We start from the raw sequence: 17632 nt of genomic DNA on the forward strand, positions 1-17632 counted from the left end.
GAATCATTTCTCTGCCCCAGTCCCTGCCTGGTCCATGCCCTGGAGAGGAATTGAAACCTAGAGTGTTTGGCAACATCTCTTCATGTGCTTGCTCTGGCGTGGGCTACTCAGACACCAGTCAGCATTGCTCTGGGGTGCCCTGAATTCTGGGGTGCTCCCATTTCTGGGAATCCAGGGCCTCCCATGGTAGGACCTGAAGCCAGGTAGGTTCCTAAGCTCCATTGCCTCAGCTTCCCCATCTGCAACAATGGGAATGCCCCCAGTCTGGGGCTTCGCAGCTCTTACCCTCAAGGGAGTCCCAAACCCTGGGCATCCATCTAGGCCTTGGTCTCTCTGCTCCCTGACAGGGGAGTTGTGTGCTGGGGGGAGGGGCTGTCTCAGGAGGAGTCAGGCCTGGCAGCCAGCACTTATTCAGGCCTGGGTCTCTCAGGATACAATTCAGGGAAGGGCATGTTTATTTTCCCAAGATAAATAAATGGGAGATGAATGGGCTGCCTCAGTCACCACCTCATTGCTGCCTCAGTGAGCCTGGCAACGGTGAGGAGGGCCAGGTGACAGGCCCAGCGGGGCTCCTGCCCCTCCTCCCTCCTGAGGCTGCGGAGCTGAAGATGACAGACACCCTCAGGCCTCAGCCCCAGCTTCCGGCCAAGAAGATGCCAAGGTCCAGAATGGTGACCTCCCAGCCCTGACACCCCCTGTTCTTCTTCTTCTTTTTTTTTAGTGAGGCAGTTGGGATTAAGTGACTTGCCCAGGGTCACACAGCTAGTAAGTGTTAAGTGTCTGAGGCCAGATTTGAACTCAGGTCCTCCTGACTCCAGGGCCGGTGCTCTATCCACTGCGCCATCTAGCTGCCCCTTCTTTTATTTTTTTTTTGCAGGGCAATGAGGGTTAAGTGACTTGTCCAGGGTCACACAGCTAGTAAGTGTCAAGTGTCTGAGGCTGGATTTGAACTCAGGTCCTCCTGAATCCAGGGCCAGTGCCTTAACCAACATCCCCTTTCTAAGGCCTCTCTCCTAGCCCTGACATCCCCTGTTCTAAGGCCCCTCCCAGTCCTGACATTCCATATATTGAGACCTTCTAGCTCAGATCTGTTCTCAGCTTTCCCAGTGGGAATGGGGCCACAGATTGTCAAATTTGACTCAGGGCTGGAAGGAAACTCCGAGCAAAGCTAGCTGGCCCAACCCAGACCTGGCCCCCAATTCCCTTTGCTGGGGCCCTCCAGGGGGAGGGGGGACGCACACCCATCTTGCTTTGGGGCAGATCTCTTCCTTCAGAGGTTTCTGGGGATCAAGCCTCAATCTGTCCCTTGGGACCTTCCCCCCATCCCTCCTGGATCTGCTCCCTGGGGCTCCTTTCAGGAGCCGGCCCTTTGGGTGGGAGAAGACCCCCTGGGTCTCCTGTTCTCCACCTCTCCTCCTCAGTCTCTTCCCTCCCACCCCATCCTTCAATGACTCGGTCTCCAATCCTTGCCATGTCCCAGGCACCTCCTGGTGATATGTCCTGAGGGAAGGGCTTCTGCACTCAGGGTCCCTCTGCACTGTCCCCTGTGTCTCTGTCCCCTCAAAGTATCCACTGCCAGGGGGGAAGGAGGGGAACATATTTGTCTGTCTCACCATCCCCTCAGTCTCTGATGGGGATGGTCTCTGCCTCTCTGTCCCCTCTGAGTCTGGGAGGGGGGGGAGGGAAGGGTCTCTCTCTGTCAGATGAGATTCTCAGGGTCTGTCCCTGGCCCCACAGAGACACTGGAGCACGTCTTCCCCCAAACTCCTGTGAACCCCAAATTAGTCTCTGCCCTGATTCTGACTCTCTTTGGGGTCCCCAGCCTTCCTTGAGTCAATGGCTTGGGGATCGTGAACCCAGGGAAAATCCTGGACTGAGCTGTGGCTGATCCAAGCCCCGGCAGCTCAGTGCCCCGCCTTCCCATCTCCCCCAGACCAGGGCTGCTGGAGGAGGGGGGAGGGCAGGCGGCAGGCCCGCTAGGGGCCCCAGCCCAGGTTAATGGAGAGCTGACCTTCCCCATAAACAATGAGTCCCAGGCCCCTAATTAGCCCATTGTCCTCAGCCCCAGCAGGGAGGGAGGAGCAGAACTTGGTCTTTTGCTGAAGAAGCACAAATCTGAGGCCGGGCGGTAACTTCACCCCACACCCACCCACTCCCTTGGCTACTAACTGGCCCAGGCCCCACCCATTTCCTATCACAGCAAACAAGGATCCTGCTGGCATCCCAAGGACTAGGGCTACTAGGGCAGGGGAGGGTGAGGGTGGAGGGAGTGACTTTCAAGGAATTAGAGAAGGGGCCTTGGAAGTTGGAATGTCAGAGCTGGGGTGGGGGACTCAGAACAGGGAATGTGAGAACTGGGGGGGGGGGTCCTTAGAACACGGGATGTCAGAGCTGGGGGGGGCTCAGAAGAGGGAATGTCAGAGTGGGATGGCCCTTAGAACATGGGATGTCAGAGCTGGGAGAGGCCTCAGAAGAAGGAATTTCGGAGTTTTGAGGGAACAGAACCCCTCTGGGGCCCCTACAGGATGCCTCCCTGACCCTAAACCCAGAGGTTTCTCCCAAGACAAGTGCCCCCACCTGCCATCCCTTGGTGGCCTCATTGGTGGCCTTCAGAGGAGCTCTGGAACTAGGCCCCTCCAGTTCCGACATTCTAGGATCCAGACTGATTATAACGGGTATTCACGGCTAAGCAGTCCTTTGGATATGACTGACCCAGGTCCAGCTGCCCTGCTTGGAGGATGGGGAGGAGGCAGAGAATCGGGTCAATTTCTCTCCATCTCCCCGCCCCACAGTCAGTCTGGAGCCTCCTCTGTCGCCCTCTTGTGGCCACTCTGAACATCACAGCCTCATTGTCCCATCTCCTACTCACCAGACATATACCCCCTGCCCCTCTAGAGGCTAGAATTATGGGTCAGGGAGTTTGAGGGCTCAGTGGGTTCATTTTTATGCACCAGCTCAGGGAAGGGCTCTTGGAGCCAGATTTGGAGCAGCAGTGGGGAAGAGAAAATGATTGATAGAATGTGGAATGAATTATTAGAGCTGGGAGTGGTCTTAGAACAGGGGATGTCAGGGCTGGGAGGGCCCATAGAACAGAGAATGCCTGTGTGGGGGTGGATCTTTACCAGAGGGCCCTGTCCTGTTTCAGGGTGCTAGTGGTACCTCCATTTCCCCCCATCACCCTGTAGTCCCTTCTCAGCTCTTCCCATTGTTAAATCTTAGCTTCTGGCACACTCCCCCCAGGAAACCTTAACAGAAACCCCCAGACCCTGAGGGTCTTAGGTCATCCAAGGGGTCCCGATGGTCTGGCCCATTTTCTGGTCTTGTGTTATCCTTGTGGAAAAGGGGGAGAACTATGGGCCAGACAATACAGTACAAGGATCAGGAAGCCAAGTCTTCAGACCGAAGGAGTGGTCATTGATGGGCTATAGGAGGTCTCTAGTGACCAGGGATCAGCCCCTTGGCTGGTCCTGTTTTCTCGGAGACTCAGATAAAGACACAGACAGCATTCTTATCTTTATCAGATTTCCTGATAGCACAAAGTTAGGGAGACAAGGAGGCTGGACCGATAAGCTAGGTGCTAGTAAGGATGTGGAAGGACTGGATGTTTGGAGGTCAAATTTCAGGAGGTTGTGCCCTGATGCAGAGAGAGGTGAGTGAACTGCATCACAAAACAGCAATGCAGGAGAGACAAAGGCCTTTGCAAGGCTGGACAGCTTTGGCCACCCTCAGTTGATCCATGGCAGAGCCTGCTCCCCATCTCCTGACTGAGAGGTGGTGGACTCAGGGAGCAGAATGAGGCATACATTGTCAAACGCAGCCAGGGTAGGAATGTGTTCTGCTTGACTGTGGACATTTGACGCAGGTTTAGTTTTGTTTCTCAATGGGGGAAGGGGGATGAGGGTTGGAATGAGAGAAAATAAAAGTGCTTGTTAATGGAAAAGTTTAATAGAGATTCATGTTTATAGGATCATAGGTTTAGTGATGGATAAGCCGTCAGAGCCTGAACTCTTCATATTATGGATGAAGAAATGAAGGCCTAGAGAGAAGTGACTTGTCCAAGGTGTCAGAGCAGGGCCAGAATGTGAATGTCCTTTGGATACATCTTTGGTGCTCTCTCCTTTTAGTCATGAGTTTGAAAGGACAGTGTCACAAATACAAGATGTAGGATGCATGGCTGGGGAGTGCTGTGTAAGAAAAAGATCTGGGGGTCATAGTGGACTGCAAGTATAATTTGCATCCCAGTGTGATGAGGCAGTCACAGAAGCTAATGAGGCCCTTGGTCCTCAGGCTCAGGATGAGGGGGATGGGAACCCCATCATCCTCTCTCCTGATGGGACCGCACATGGAAGACTGAGCTCAGCTTGGGTCAGGGCCGTCTAAGGACATCAGTCAGCTGAGAAGCCTCTAGATGAGGGTGACCAGGACAAGAAAGGGCCCGGGAAAGGAGGGATGAAGGAACCAGGAATTTGGAATCTGGAGAAAACTCCAGGAGCGAGGAGAGCCACCTTCCCATACCTGCAGGGCTCACCACAGTAAAGAGCTTTAGCGTCTGGCCCCAGAACCAGAACCCGGACCCCAGGGGTGGGTGGGAGAGCTGGGAGTGGCAAAGAGGTAGATTTTGGCTTGAGGCCTGGAAAGATTCCCTAACCATCCCAAAGTAGGAAGGTCTGGCTCTGGAGGTGGTAAGCTCCCTGTCATTGGGGGTCTTCATGCAGAGGTGGGATGCCTGCTTGTTGTAGGACATGTGTTAGACGAGGCCTCTGCCGGCTTCAGTGTTCCGAGGTCCTGTCCTTCTGCTCATCGCGGTCTTTGTCCGAGGGTTCTCTACCTGGGAATCTTGGGCTGCTCAGGCCAAGGACAGAAGTAGGACCTGCCCTCCTGGGAATCCCCCCAGGCTGAGACCTGGGCCCTGTGGAAGCCCTTCCTTGGCCACCCACCCTCCCTCAGACACGCCTCTGGGAGTGGGCCTGCCCAGGCCAGGTCAGGGGATTCTGGAGGCAGACCCAGAGCTGTGGGGGGCCCACGAGTCATTCTAGGAGTGACTCTGGCCTCTGTCCAGTGACTCCCCTCTCTGGTTCTGAGTCTCCTCATCTGAAATGATAATGTCAGGGTCCCTTTCCATTGCCAATCCCTTTATGGTTTATCAATGTGGGTAGCCTCACCCCAATTCTACAGAGGAACAAACTGAGCCCACATCCCTGTTCCATCTCACCTGCTCCTCCAACCACACTGTGATCCTGGCCCGCTGCAGCAGTCACTGGGCACAGATGCCAGCTGTGATGGGGGCAGGGTGGGGAGAAAGCAGTGGGAGCTTTAGTGACCCTGCCACTCACCCTGCCCCCCTCCCCAACCACTTAGCCAAGCAGAGAGCAGAGTTCACCAGGATTCCAGTCCTGGTTCTCAGATGGATTAAGCTATGTGACCCTGAGGGACCTTCAGACATCCCTGAATCTTAGCATCTTCACCTGGGAAATAGGAGCAGCGCCACCCTCGCCACCCGGGGCACGGGGATTTGGTGGACGGAATCCTAGGAGGGCATTTCAGGGCCTTCGGGCGGATGGGGAAGGCCACAGAGCCAGGTGCCCGGGCAGCTCTGCCGCTGCAGCACTGCCTCATTGTGGTTGCAGCTCCCCGAGCATGGCTTTCCTTTCTCTCCTAGGGCCCCCCAGGTACCCGCACCAACCCTGTTCCTCTGCAGCTCCCGGACAGCCTCCAGAAGGGCTTCAGCTTCCCGATCCACATCCCAGAGGCGGCGGCGGGCAACTTCTATCAGGGCCCCCAGGAGCGGCAGCCCCAATCCAGGGCTCCTGGGAGAGGAGAGATGGTCATAATCCCATATCCTGGATGACAGAGCTGGGGAGGGGGGAGGGGGTTGGGAACGTAGGCTCGAGCTTGCTGTGTGACCTTGGACAGGTCCTTTCCTGTCTCTGGAGTAGTTCCCTGGCCTCTCGGATCAGACCTAGACAGGGTAAACCCCTCCTGTGTCTACCCCTTTCCCACCCCCATTAGGGTTCTGTCCCAGTGGAATGCTCAGGGCACCCCAACCCCCAAACATCAGTGTCTGGGCTCATGCCCATTGGGGCCAGGCTCCCAGGGCTTACCCGGGCCTGGGGGTGTCCACACTGGCTGGAGTCTGGGGTATCAGCTGCTGTGGTCTCCCACTTTTACCAGAATCTGCCTGCACTTCTTTGAGCTTAGTGTTGGTGGCCCCCATAACTCCAAGCTGGCTAGGGCCTCCATCCTGAGGAGAGACCTGGGGTTCTTCCTTTCCTCCTCGGGCTGTGCCCCCAACTGCCCCCTCCCCCCTAGTTCTCAGTAATCTCACATCCTGGCTTCCTAGGGGGAAGGGGACAAGAGTAATAAGAGCTGAGGCCGATGAGGCCAAGACACTTTTTAATCTACCATCCATGTGAAGGATTCTCACCATTTTATAGATGGAAAAATGGAGGCCGACCAAGGGTAGGGGATTTGCCCAGGGTCATGAAGCCAGAAAGTGTTTGGGGTCAGATTTGAACTCAGGTCTTCCTGGTTCCAGGTCCAGAGCTCTCTCTGTGATTGGGAGGCTCCATCCTCACTGTCCATTCAACTCCTGAGTCTATGGGATTTGTTCTCAGCCCCCACCTGGAATCCTGGGGTTGGGGTTTAAATGCGACCTATCCTGGAGGAAGGGGAAGGACCACATCCCTTGTCCCAGAGAGATATGAGGGCTTCGGAGGGGTGGCTAAGCAGGGAGGAGGCCCAGGGCCTCCAGCAGCTCTAGGCCCCCAGCTCCCTGTCTCAGAGGGAGCTCCTCTGCTTGGCACCCTCGGCATGGCAGGGAGGGTCTTACCTTCATGCTTTCCAATTTCTTGCTCCATTTCCAAGGCTTGGGGTCCCCTGGGGTCTCCTGCTCTTTTTTAAGCCCCTTTCTGTGACTGAGCCTAAGAAATCACAAAGTTCTAGGTAGCTGCTCAGAAGCCTACAATCCCTTCCCCTTCCCCACCCTTCTCCTTCCTCACCTGGGCTCCTCTTTCTGGGAGCCAGGAGCTCTATATCCCAGCAGGCAGGATGGGAGGAGAGAGCCAGGCTCCCAGAGAGATGCTGAGAGATTGCCTCTGGCCTGGGCCAGACACAGCCTGGGATCCTGGGGTCCTGAAGAGAAAGGAACTAGGCAGAGGGATATACCAGGCTATACCTGCCAGGCGCCACCCCTGCCTTCCCTTCCAGGCCTGGGTGGACCTGTCTTACCTGCCAAGGGCCTGGAGAGCTGCCTCCGGGCCGGGTCATTGGGCAGGAGGTCCGGGGGCAGCTCGCAGTCCCAATGGACTCTTCTGTCGTGGGGAGAAGGGGTCAGAGGCTGCTGGGCGTTCCTGCTCTCTGTGTGGGGGCTGGGTTCCCCAGGGTCCCCATGCTGTCTTCTTGCTGGTCCAACCCCAGGATCTCTTTTGGGTCTCCACTTCTCAGGGAAGGAACCTCCCAGTTGGAGCAGAGATCGCCCCCTGGCAGTGCCCAGTGCTGCTGGGCCCAACCTGGGGCTGGGGTCCTCTGGGAGTGCCTGGGAGCTTTCCTGGCTAGGAGCTCCCTTCTCCTCGGGGGGCTGCTGGTGCTTCCTGGAGCTGAGGGGCTGGGGAGGAGGCCCCTGGCTGACCCGGGAGATGTGGCCCCCCAAGGACTCAGGGCTCCCGGTGCGGGCCCCTGAAGGTGGCGTAGCCTCCACCATGGCCTCCTGGAAGTAGGCTTCGAAGTCTTCTGTACAGATGGATTCTGAGCCGCAGGGACTAAGCTCTTCTTGACTGGGAGGCACTGAGCCCAAGAGCTGGCTCAGCCTCCAGACATATTCATCTTGGAAGCAGGATGGGCCAGGATCCCCCAGTGGGACATCCTTGGCTTGGTCAGGCCAGTCAGCTGGGGGAGAGCAACAGTAGGGCAGGGTGAGGCCCATGGTGGGGGAGTGGGTTGTGGAACATGGGCAGGGCTGTTCTCCCAGCTGTTGGCCCAGCTCTCCCAGAATCAATTTATCTCTGGGAAGATCCACTGATACTCCCATCCTCTCCTGACAAAGGTGGACTGGGAGGCCTGAAGGAGGGGGCTCAGCACAGTCTTTCTCCCCAGATTCCACCAGTGACACTGACTTTGGACTTTGATATTCTCCATCATGCCGCCCACCCCCACGTCTTCTCACATTATATTGTAAGCCCCAGGAGGGCAGGAATTGTCTGTTTTTATTTGAATTTGTATCTCTAGAGCTTAGCACAGTGCCTGGCTTAGGAGGTGTTAACTGCCTGACCACTGGCATTCCTTCTAGTCAGTCACTGACAGCCTCCCAGCCAACAAGGCCCCAGGCTGAAAGCCCAGATTCCTGACTTCACATTCCTGCAGGCCAGGTCCAGGCCTCATGGTCCTTGTCCTCTGAGGCCTCTCCCAGCCCTGCCATCTCCTGTTCTAAGGCCCCTCCCAGCACTGCCATCCCCTGTTCTAAGGCCCTTCCAGCTTTGTCATCCCCTGTTCTAAAACCCCTCCCAGCCCTGACATCACCCTGTTCTAAGCTCCCTCCCAGCTCAGACATCCCATGTTCTGAGGTCCCAGAGGCTGCAGTGATTCCCCCCTTTCTCAGTTGTTCTAGCCCTTCTGGTCAGTCAATACCACATATTAGAACTTAGGGGTCACAGAATCTCAGATCATAGAATTTCAGTCATAAAGCACAATAAAAACAACCCAGATTTATTAAGTGCATGTTGTGGGCAGACCATTGTGCTAAGCTCTGGTTCAGAGGGGACATGGTCTATAATGGTCAAGGAGCTGATAGTCTAGAAGGTGACAAGATCACAGCATCCTGGAGTCAAAGAACAGTCTTTTAGTGTCATAGAATGCAGGACCTCAGAATCTGGTCGTCTTTCAGAGCCCTGAGTCCCCCTTCCCACCCCGTGGAGGCACCTTCCCCATCAAGTGTTCACCCTATGACACGTGGAAATGACACCTGGGAGATGGGGATGGTGACCTAGAACGGGCTCTCACCTGGCTTCTGGCTGGGGGTGTTGGCAGGGCCCGGGAGAGAACCTGGAACCCTCAACTTGGAGGCCTGTCGAGAGAGGCTGAGCCCCAGGCAGGGGGATCCCCGCCTGGGGATGCAATGGCCTCCTGAGGGCAGAGATCCAAGTGCTTTCTAGGGTCAAAGGGCAAAGGGGGAAGGAGGAAGGGGGAAGGGAGAGATCAAGCATTTAGTAAGCTCCGACTAAGTGCTGGGCAGTTTATGAATCTCATCTCATTTGATCCTCACAACAACCCTGGGACTTGAACTTGGGTCTTCTTGGCACCAGGTCCAGCCCCCTATGGGGGTGGGGTGGGGCATGGCAGAGACCACTCTGACCAGCTGCTGGAGGAGCTGGGAGCCCTGAGGGTATGTTCCCTTGGTCTCCACACCTGGGAAGGAGCCCCTCCCCACACCTGTGTGTCTCTGTGTTAGTCTTCCTACCTCAGTTGGGCCAGCAGCTGTCCAAAGGCCATTGAGAGCCTTGTCAGGGCAGGCCTGGGCATCCCACCAGCTTCCTCTGAAGACTTCAGGACCTGACCTTCCCTGTTCTCAGGCCCCTCCCAGCTTCCCCTTGATTCTGAAGCCGTGTGAATGAGTGACTATATTCCACACTGTTTGGGGTGTTGTGTGCCCCAGTATGAGGCTGGTCCCTGGGACCTCCTAGGGTGGAGCTCAACCTTCCTGTGTGTGAAGCTCAGCTCAGGCCCCGGGACATAGCCAGGACTTAGGACAGAGCCCGTGATCAGTCCCACCAGCCCTGGCCGAAAGACTCATTCACAGCCGATCACACGGGTCACACGGCCAAAGACACACACACAGGGTAGAGCTGGGCCTCAGACTCCATGTAATCCACCCAGTCTCGGGGCGGAGGGACTGAGTGCGCGGCTCGGAGCCGGCCCTCCCTGCATCTGCCAGCCCGAAGGAGGGCCTGGACCCACGGGCTTTGAGGGGTCACGCCCAGGTCCCAGCCTGACCCGGCACTCTGAGCTTACCGGCGCCGATCCGGTACGTGGCCTGCCCCCCGAGCCCAGGCTGCACATTTTCTCTCCAGTGCGCGTCGTCTGGTCTCCTAGCAAACTCAGAAAGCTGAGGAAGCCCAGGGAGGGTTTCCCGGCAACCACAGACCCAAGCTCCCGAAGGGCAGGTCAGTGCTGGGCTATTGGAGGTGGGATGGGGAGGGGCCTGCTGGGAGGAGTCCCCTCCCTCCCTCGCTCCTCCCTGCCCCCTCCCCCTTTCCCTCTGGGCTTTCACCGGGAGGTTGGGGGCTTCAATCTCTTAAATAATCCATTCTATACTAAATCGACATTTTATACATAATCCCTGAGGAGTGATCAAGTTTCATCAGCCAATCTAAAGAAGGGCTCGAGGGATTTTTTTTTTTTTGCACTTAAAGCCTATGATTGATTGGTTGAAATAAAAGCCTCTGAATAGGATTGATTGATGGCGTCTTACATTTTATCCCTTACTTTTAAGTTGGATGGGCTGACGATTCATTGACTCAATCAACACCTCATCCTTATCTTCTCCGCGAAAAAAAGAGTCTTTTATTTCCACAGCGAAAATAGGAAGATCTGCTGTAAAAACTTCAAGGCTGTTACTGATGGGAGATTTGGAAAATTTGGACTTTGGGGCATCTGCAGCTCGATCAGGTTTCAACTCCTCAGAATAAGATGCCCCTCCCAGCCCTGACATCCCCTGTTCTAAGGCCCCTCCGAGACTTGACATTCCCTGTTCTAAGGCTCCTGTTCCAAGGCCCCTCCCAGTCCTGACATTCCCTATTCTAAGGCCCCTCTAAGCCCTGACATTCCCTGTTCTCAGACCCTTCCCAGTCCTGACATTCCCTGTTCTAAGGCCCCTCCCAGCTCTGACAGGCATCTAGAGTGGGGAAGCTCATTGTGTTCTACTCAAGCTAGGGTGGAGACAGATAGTTTGTCTAGGAAGGGAGGACTCTCCATCCAGGGAGGGGTCACAGCCCACCCACTGAAAAAGGTATCCATTCTTTGAAATGATAGCCCAAGGCTGGGTGTGGTCTGGTATAGCTTTTCATTTTAATATGGCTTGCCTCCAATTATGGTAACCATCTGTGAGCCAGAGCCATGATTATCTCGGGTTTGGGAGATGGCCAAATGACCATGCATTTATTAATAAGCTGCCAGTTTATTAGTAAACTAAATTACCCAGAAATGGCCTCTCATTTTTAATTACCACACTCCCAAGCTACATTGTATTTGCTGTATGCATATACACATGTACATATCATCTATGTGTATGTATTATATATGTATTTATACACACCAAGCATATATTTATGCTGTTTTAGATGTTCTTGTTGCCTTTTCCTTTAGAATAGCTCATTATGAGCAGCAATTATTTCATTCTTGGTACTTGTGTCTCTTGTGCCTAGAAGAATGTTTGGTACATGGTAGAGATTTAATAACGATTGACTAAACTCCAGGAATAGCCAGTAGCTTGTGTGGAAGCAGTAAGGTGGTACCATGGAGAGAGTGCTGGGCCCAGAGTTAAGGAAGGCCTGAGTTCAAATCTAGCTCTCAGACAGTATCACCCTGGGCAAGTCACTCTCTTTTGACCTCAGTGTTTTCATCTGCAAAATGGGGATAGTAATACCTACCTCTCAGGGTTATTATGAGGCTCAAATGAGATACTTTTAAAGCAGCATAGAAACGTGATTATTCTCATTCTTAAGGCACAGGGGCAGGATATGGATGGTGGAGTTGAAGAATAGCAGGTGGCCTATTTTGGCTGGAAACGCAGAGGAAGCTAGAAAAGGGGTTGATGTCAGCCTGTGCAGTTTGTATTTTATCCTGAAGGAAATAAGGAACTATTCATTTCTGAGGAGGGCAGTGACATGGGCAGATAATTGTTTTTCTAATTAATCATTTTCCACTCTTTTGTTTTCACATTACCTCTATTTCTGACGTCTCTCTGTCTGTTCCTACCCAGTGAACCATCCCTTGTAACACAGAAGAACAAAAGGAGATCAGAAAAGCAACAGCGGACAGCGTTGGTGAGTTCTGACAGTGTGGACAACGTATGGAAGGTTATTCTGGTAGCTTTGTGGAGAACGGAGCAGGGGACGGCTGAGGAGACTGCTTCAGTCACTCAGGGGAGATCGTGTAAAGGCTTCAACTAAGGTGATGGCTGTGGGATGGAGAGAAGGGACTTAATGGGGAGATACTGCCGCAGTGAGACTAAGGGGCCTGGCATTCGACTGGATATGGGAGTTGGTAGTTCCAGAGAGGGAGGAGTTAAACACGACTCAGCTTACAAACCTGGATGACGGGAAGCAGAGGTGTCAATCACACAGTCTGCAGGTTACCTGAACGAGATTAAATGTGATGGGGAAAATCTTTAACAAGACAAAAATACAGCAGGATACAGATGATGTTAATATGTGGTTTTCTAAGTCAATAGGTTTAGTGGCCCCGATTCTATTGGAGTTTTACACCGCTGCTCTAGGACATCAAGAACCCAACCTGATGTCCAACAGGAAGGACAATTCCTACCTCTTACTTTTGCTCCCCCTGGGCTTGTGGCAGACCTCACCTCTGTTCCCTGACCCCACCCCTTTCTCCTAGTGCCAGAGAGATCTGGATTCAAGAGCAGTGTTCTAGGCTGCAAGAGAGCTTGGCCAGAGACTGGAGGAACAGATGGAGTGGGGGACTGTGGGGTGCCCCACTGAGCTTGAGGAAAAGAACTCAGTGTCCACTTAGGACCCATTTTGTTCCCCGAGAAGTCACTTGGGGCAGAGACTGAGGCTGGTGAACTGTGAACTGCCTACCATGGTGGGAGGCAGTGAATTAGCAATAGGGCAAAATAAGGAAAGAGAGAAATGCTCTATTAAAGACCTTGAACATAAGTAGATAAACCAACAGGGAAGATATTCATAGCAGAAGGGAATTTAGCCTGCACATCGGGTAAAAGAATCCAGGCATCTGTGAATAAATATCACAAGACAAAGGAACATGAATATATAGAGAGTGCGAAAAGAGAAAGACATACATACATGCAGACAGATAGGGGAGGGAGGGACAGAGGGACCAGAAGAACCTATAGATTCCCAAGAGAGAGAATGTTCCTGGATGGCTTTAAAGAGAAATAAGAATTGTGAGAGAAGAATTTATGGTCAGCATGGCAGAAATAACTGGCAGAAGAAAACACTTGAACCTATGGTGGCAATTCTCACCAAAGAAACAAAAAAGACCATTTGGGGATGCAAATACAGGGAAGGACAATCTGGGAGAAGACACACAAAAAACAATGATATTAAAAAAGATATGATCTTCATAGAAGTGAAACATTGATCTAGAGGACAGGACACATAGAGACAACTTAAAGATTATAGAGCTCCCAGAAGACTATGACAGAGGAAAAACCCTGAAAACTATAATTCAAGAAATAATACAATTGCCCAGAACTTCTGAAGATAGAAAACAAAGTGCTGATTGAAAGACTCCACAGATCACCACCAGAAACAAAAGGAATTTCCTGACATCTTGCAAACCTATAAAAAGGGTTTTAAAGTAGAAAGGACATGGGAGAGACAATGCCTAGGTTTTAACCCCCAGACTTGATATTATATTGAGGGAACTGCAATGAAAAAAGAAAAAGTCTAAATTCAAGGAGAAATTGAGGAAGGAAACTTGAAAATTGAGGAAGGAAACTTGAAAAATGGCCTTGGATAGGATGATTGTTGCCAAAAAAAGGTGTGTGGTAGCACTGTATAATCAGTCAGTCATGAAAACATTTATGAAGCACCTACTATGACTGACTGAGGCACTGTGTTAAGTGGTGTGGATACAAAGAAAGGTGAAGGTAGTCCCTGCCCCGGAGGAGCTTCTGGGAGTCAACAAGCAGACAACTGCGTACAAACCAGCTGTATACACGAAGACAGTGGAATTCAGTGGCATTGGGAAAGGCTTCCCACAGAAGGGAGGACTTCAGCTGGCCCAGTCAGGGGCAACAGCAAGGAGGCCAGTGCCACTGGGAGGAAGGGGATCTCGCATGGGCTTTGGACAGGAGAGGATTTTGTGTCTGAGTCACTGGAGGAATCAGTTTAGGAATCACTTGGGTGGCCGAGTGGAGGATGGATCAGAGATCCAGCAGGAGTGCTCAGGGGAAGGTCAATATTTGTTGGTGGAAGAGCCCAGATAGCGCATTAGCTTCTAGAAGGTGGCTCCTGGGAACAGTGAAGGATCGTTGCAGGAAGGGGGATGGGGATGCTGGAGAATGGGTTGGATCTGAGGCTTCCAGGATTCTGGGAAAAGCACTGGATGCCTTGCACAACAATCAGAATCTCAGAGCTGGGAGGGACCTTAGAGCCAGCCACAGAAATCACCTGCTTGATCTCTCTGTAGAGAAGGGGAAAGCGCTGCAGGGTTATCCTGCTAGTGAAAGGCAGAGCGAGAACTAGAACCCAGGTCCTCACCCAGGGCTTTTCCCCCGGCCCTGCAATACTAGCTCCTCAGTGCCTGTGTGAAGCTGACCATCCCTCAAACCATTCATTCCCCTACCATGTTGTTGGTGAGTCATTTAAAGTCACTTCTGACTCATTACCCTATTTTGTTTTTTTGTTTTGGCAGAGATACTAGAGTGGTCTGCCACTTCCATCTCCTGCTCATTTTACAGATGAAGAAACTGAGGCAGACAGGGTAAAGTGACTTGCTCAGGGTCACACAGTTAGGAAGTGTCTGAGGCTGGATGTGACTCCAGGCCCAGTGCTCAATGCACAGCAGTGCCACCTAGCTGCCCCTGACTACCATGCCATCCCCAAAATGACCCTGCAATCTGGCGACACTTGCAATTGCTCACCCATGACCCTCAATCTTCCTACTCTGTGGCTTCTGTCATGCCGGGAATGCTCTTCCTCATTTGTGCCTCATAGAGCCAAGCCTCGGCTTGGACCCCACTTTATGCAGTTTCACTTTCCTGATTCCCATCCGCAACGCTCCCCTACATACTCCACGTACCCAGTTATTTGCCTGTTGTCCTCGGCCATCAGGCTGTGAGCGCCTTGGGGGCAGGGACTCTGTTTTAGTCTTCCTGGGCCATCTCCAATGCTAAGCACAGTGTCCCACACACTTTGTTGAGTGGACGCAGTCACTCTTCCTGCTCAGAATGTGACAAATGTGGAGAGGACACCTGGAGACCCCTCCATCCAACTTAACCCTGGGGATGAGGTGCCACTCACAAGGTCATGTCTAATCATCCCATGTGATATCACTGACAGCAGTGACAGACCAGGCACAGGGTGGGGCTCTGATTCTCTGTCTGCCAGAAAGTTCTAAGTCTCGGGGCTTTCTCCCCTAAACAGAGAAAATCACTTTTCCCCTGGGGAAACTCCTGACTTTTGGAATCCAGCAGGGAATGGAAGTTGGGAGGGAAGGGGAGACCCACTGGCCCTCTATCCTGGGGATGCAAAAGCACAGACTGAGGCAGCAGTTAGATGCCTTGTCCTCAGCCCAGGGAATAGCAGGAAGGAAAACAAGGAGAAATAAGGCAGGTGAGACTTTGGATTTTAGGTTGCTTTTTTTTTTTTTTTTGGTGGGGCAGTGAGGGTTCAATGACTTGCCCAGGGTCACACAGCTAGTAAGTGTCAAGTGTCTGAGGCTGCATTTGAATTCAGGTCCTCCTGAATCCAGGCCCGGTGCTTTATCCACTGCGCCCCCTAGCTGCCCCTTTGGGCTGCTTTTTACAAAACTGAAGAAATCACAGAGGAGAAGAAGTCCTGTTTTTAGAGTCAAAAGTGTGTGTGTGTGTGTGTGTGTGTGTGTGTGTGTGTAGAACACACACAGTTCCATCTATAACCTTTGGAAAATGAAGCTACGAATCTTGGGGGAACCCTTGCTCCCTATTAAAGGAAGCGGCACCATTTACCCAACTCAATTTACCCCCTACCTTCCTGGATGGTAAGACCAAACCTACCTGAATGACAGAAAGAAACTCAGCAGCACATTTATTGTCTAACCAAAACTCAGAGACATCTGTCATCATCATTTTCCCAACACTATAAAAATCTAGGCAAAATAGTTACCTATATATCCATGTAGGTCAAATATATATATATATGTGTGTGTGTGTGTATCTGTACATAGATGTTCTACAGTTTATAAACTAGAAGCAAATAAACACAAGACTCGAGGGCATACTGGCATCCATGAACACATCCATAACACCCAGTTACCGCTGCTGTGATGTCATTACCAGGGCAAGATGGCCGCTCCAGACGCGTCAGCCATAAAGCAGACTCTACACAGGGGCAGGAGGAATCCGTTGCGGGTGTTGCAGCCCGGCTGCCCCATCCGCCCTTTGCCTGGGCTGCTTTGCTGGTCCCCCAGGCTGTCACACAGCTTGCTTGTCGTGGCTCATTTCTGCCCCACAGTTTGCATCCGAGGGGAGGGCAGAAGACACGAGAAGGGCCGTGTGGACATGTTCTCCTGGCTGCTATTCTGAGCTCTCCTAGGCCCTGGGTGTGCAGACACCAGCCTCCAGGTCTGAGCATCCCTGGCCACCGGCCGGCTCCGAGAAGGCTCCCTCTGAAGTGGGGGTGGCTGTTTGTCGGCCTAATCTTCCCATGCCCTTCTCCAGTCTGTGCTTGACCGTGGTCAGGGCACTCATTTCTCCTTCATGGGTCCTTATTTAGGGAATGTAGGTGTCAAGAGTTAAGGGGAGGGACCGGACCTGGGATGTCATCAGAAGAGAGAACTTCTGGGTGAGGAAACTCCCTCTACCAGTTCAGGCCAGCACCTCCTCTGCAATCTACCATCTTGGGGAGTGATCTAGAGCCCTGAGAATTGAAACAATTTGTCCAGAGGCATGTAGCCAGGAGGAGCTGGGGGTGGGACTTGAACTCAGGGCCTTCTGGCTAGTACTACACACTGCCACTGGAGAGCCCTTGCCCCCATTTTACAGATGGGGGAACGGAGGGAGAGAGGGGTGGTACTGCTAGGAGCACTAGGCCCTCAGCTTTCCACTCTGGGGTTTCCTATGGTCAGACAGACTGTGACGGACCCTGCTCTCCAGGGGAGCCAAGTGGAGGAGCGTGTATGGTGGCCAGCCTGCTGAGGCCTCTCCCAACCAGATTCTGGGTGAGGGATTGATTGGGAGAGAAGCCTGGCTTTGGAGTCCAGACAAACCTTTGAATCTGCTTCTGTCACCTGCTCAGCCACGTGCTCGGGGGTACACTGCCTGGCCCGATGCTACCCAGGCCCCCCTGAGCCCTCTGTATGGGGGTAGCTGAGTGAGGAGCCCATTTGGCCGGTGGGAAGGTGGGGTTCTGGAGTAAGGGGGGCAGATGCCCTAGCTGGCTCAGATTCAGAAGGGAGGGTGGGAATATTGCACTCAAGAGGCCCGACAGGGCGGTGGGACACTCGAGAAGCACTTCTCTGTCAGGGTGGGAGCACTGGATTCTGAGGTCCCAGCGGAGCCTGGCAGGAGGCTCGATGCCTTGGCTGCTGGGGCCCACAGCGAGACGGGACCTCACCGCAACACGTTGGAGCCCGAGTCTTCACGGCTGCCCGGCAGGGTGTGGTGCCTGGTCAGCTCGGGGGTAAAGCGTTGCTCCCGGCAGTCTGGGGGGGGGTTTCCCAGCAGTCCAAAGCACCA

General features: G+C 53.2%; 1 protein-coding gene across 3 annotated transcripts; it reads right to left on the reverse strand.

Annotated features, from left to right (window-relative positions):
- Positions 1–3930: 3930 nt before the first annotated feature.
- On the reverse strand, positions 3931–17535 carry LOC122728875 (trithorax group protein osa-like). 3 transcript variants are annotated; one of them, XR_006353308.1, is made up of 7 exons: positions 16232–17535; positions 7228–7884; positions 6999–7146; positions 6830–6920; positions 5684–5807; positions 5213–5274; positions 4755–4828 (listed from the first exon to the last, which is right to left on the reverse strand). XR_006353308.1 is itself a non-coding variant. In XM_043967601.1 (7 exons), the coding sequence occupies exons 1-7, from the start codon at positions 10048–10050 to the stop codon at positions 5528–5530; spliced, it is 1512 nt and encodes a 503-aa protein (XP_043823536.1). In that variant the 5' UTR covers positions 10051–10754; the 3' UTR covers positions 5321–5527. The 3 variants fall into 3 exon arrangements, 2 of the variants coding, with proteins under 2 accessions (XP_043823537.1, XP_043823536.1); XM_043967601.1 differs by lacking the exons at positions 4755–4828; positions 5213–5274; positions 16232–17535 and adding exons at positions 6102–6241; positions 8995–9142; positions 10003–10754 and having other exon boundaries at positions 5321–5807; XM_043967602.1 differs by having other exon boundaries at positions 3931–5274.
- Between the last annotated feature and the right edge of the window lie 97 nt (positions 17536–17632).

Source organism: Dromiciops gliroides, chromosome 1 (genome assembly GCF_019393635.1).
Source record: "Dromiciops gliroides isolate mDroGli1 chromosome 1, mDroGli1.pri, whole genome shotgun sequence".
Classification (NCBI taxonomy): domain Eukaryota; kingdom Metazoa; phylum Chordata; class Mammalia; order Microbiotheria; family Microbiotheriidae; genus Dromiciops; species Dromiciops gliroides.

Coding starts and splice junctions, on each gene's coding strand:
- LOC122728875 (XM_043967601.1), bottom strand. CDS start 10,050: ATGTGCAGCCTGGGCTCGGGGGGCAGGCCACGTACCGGATCGGCGCCG. Junction 9,143..10,002: donor CACGTACCGGATCGGCGCCG/GTAAGCTCAGAG, acceptor CTTTGACCCTAG/AAAGCACTTGGATCTCTGCC. Junction 6,242..6,829: donor AGAAATTGGAAAGCATGAAG/GTAAGACCCTCC, acceptor GTCTCTCCTCAG/GATGGAGGCCCTAGCCAGCT.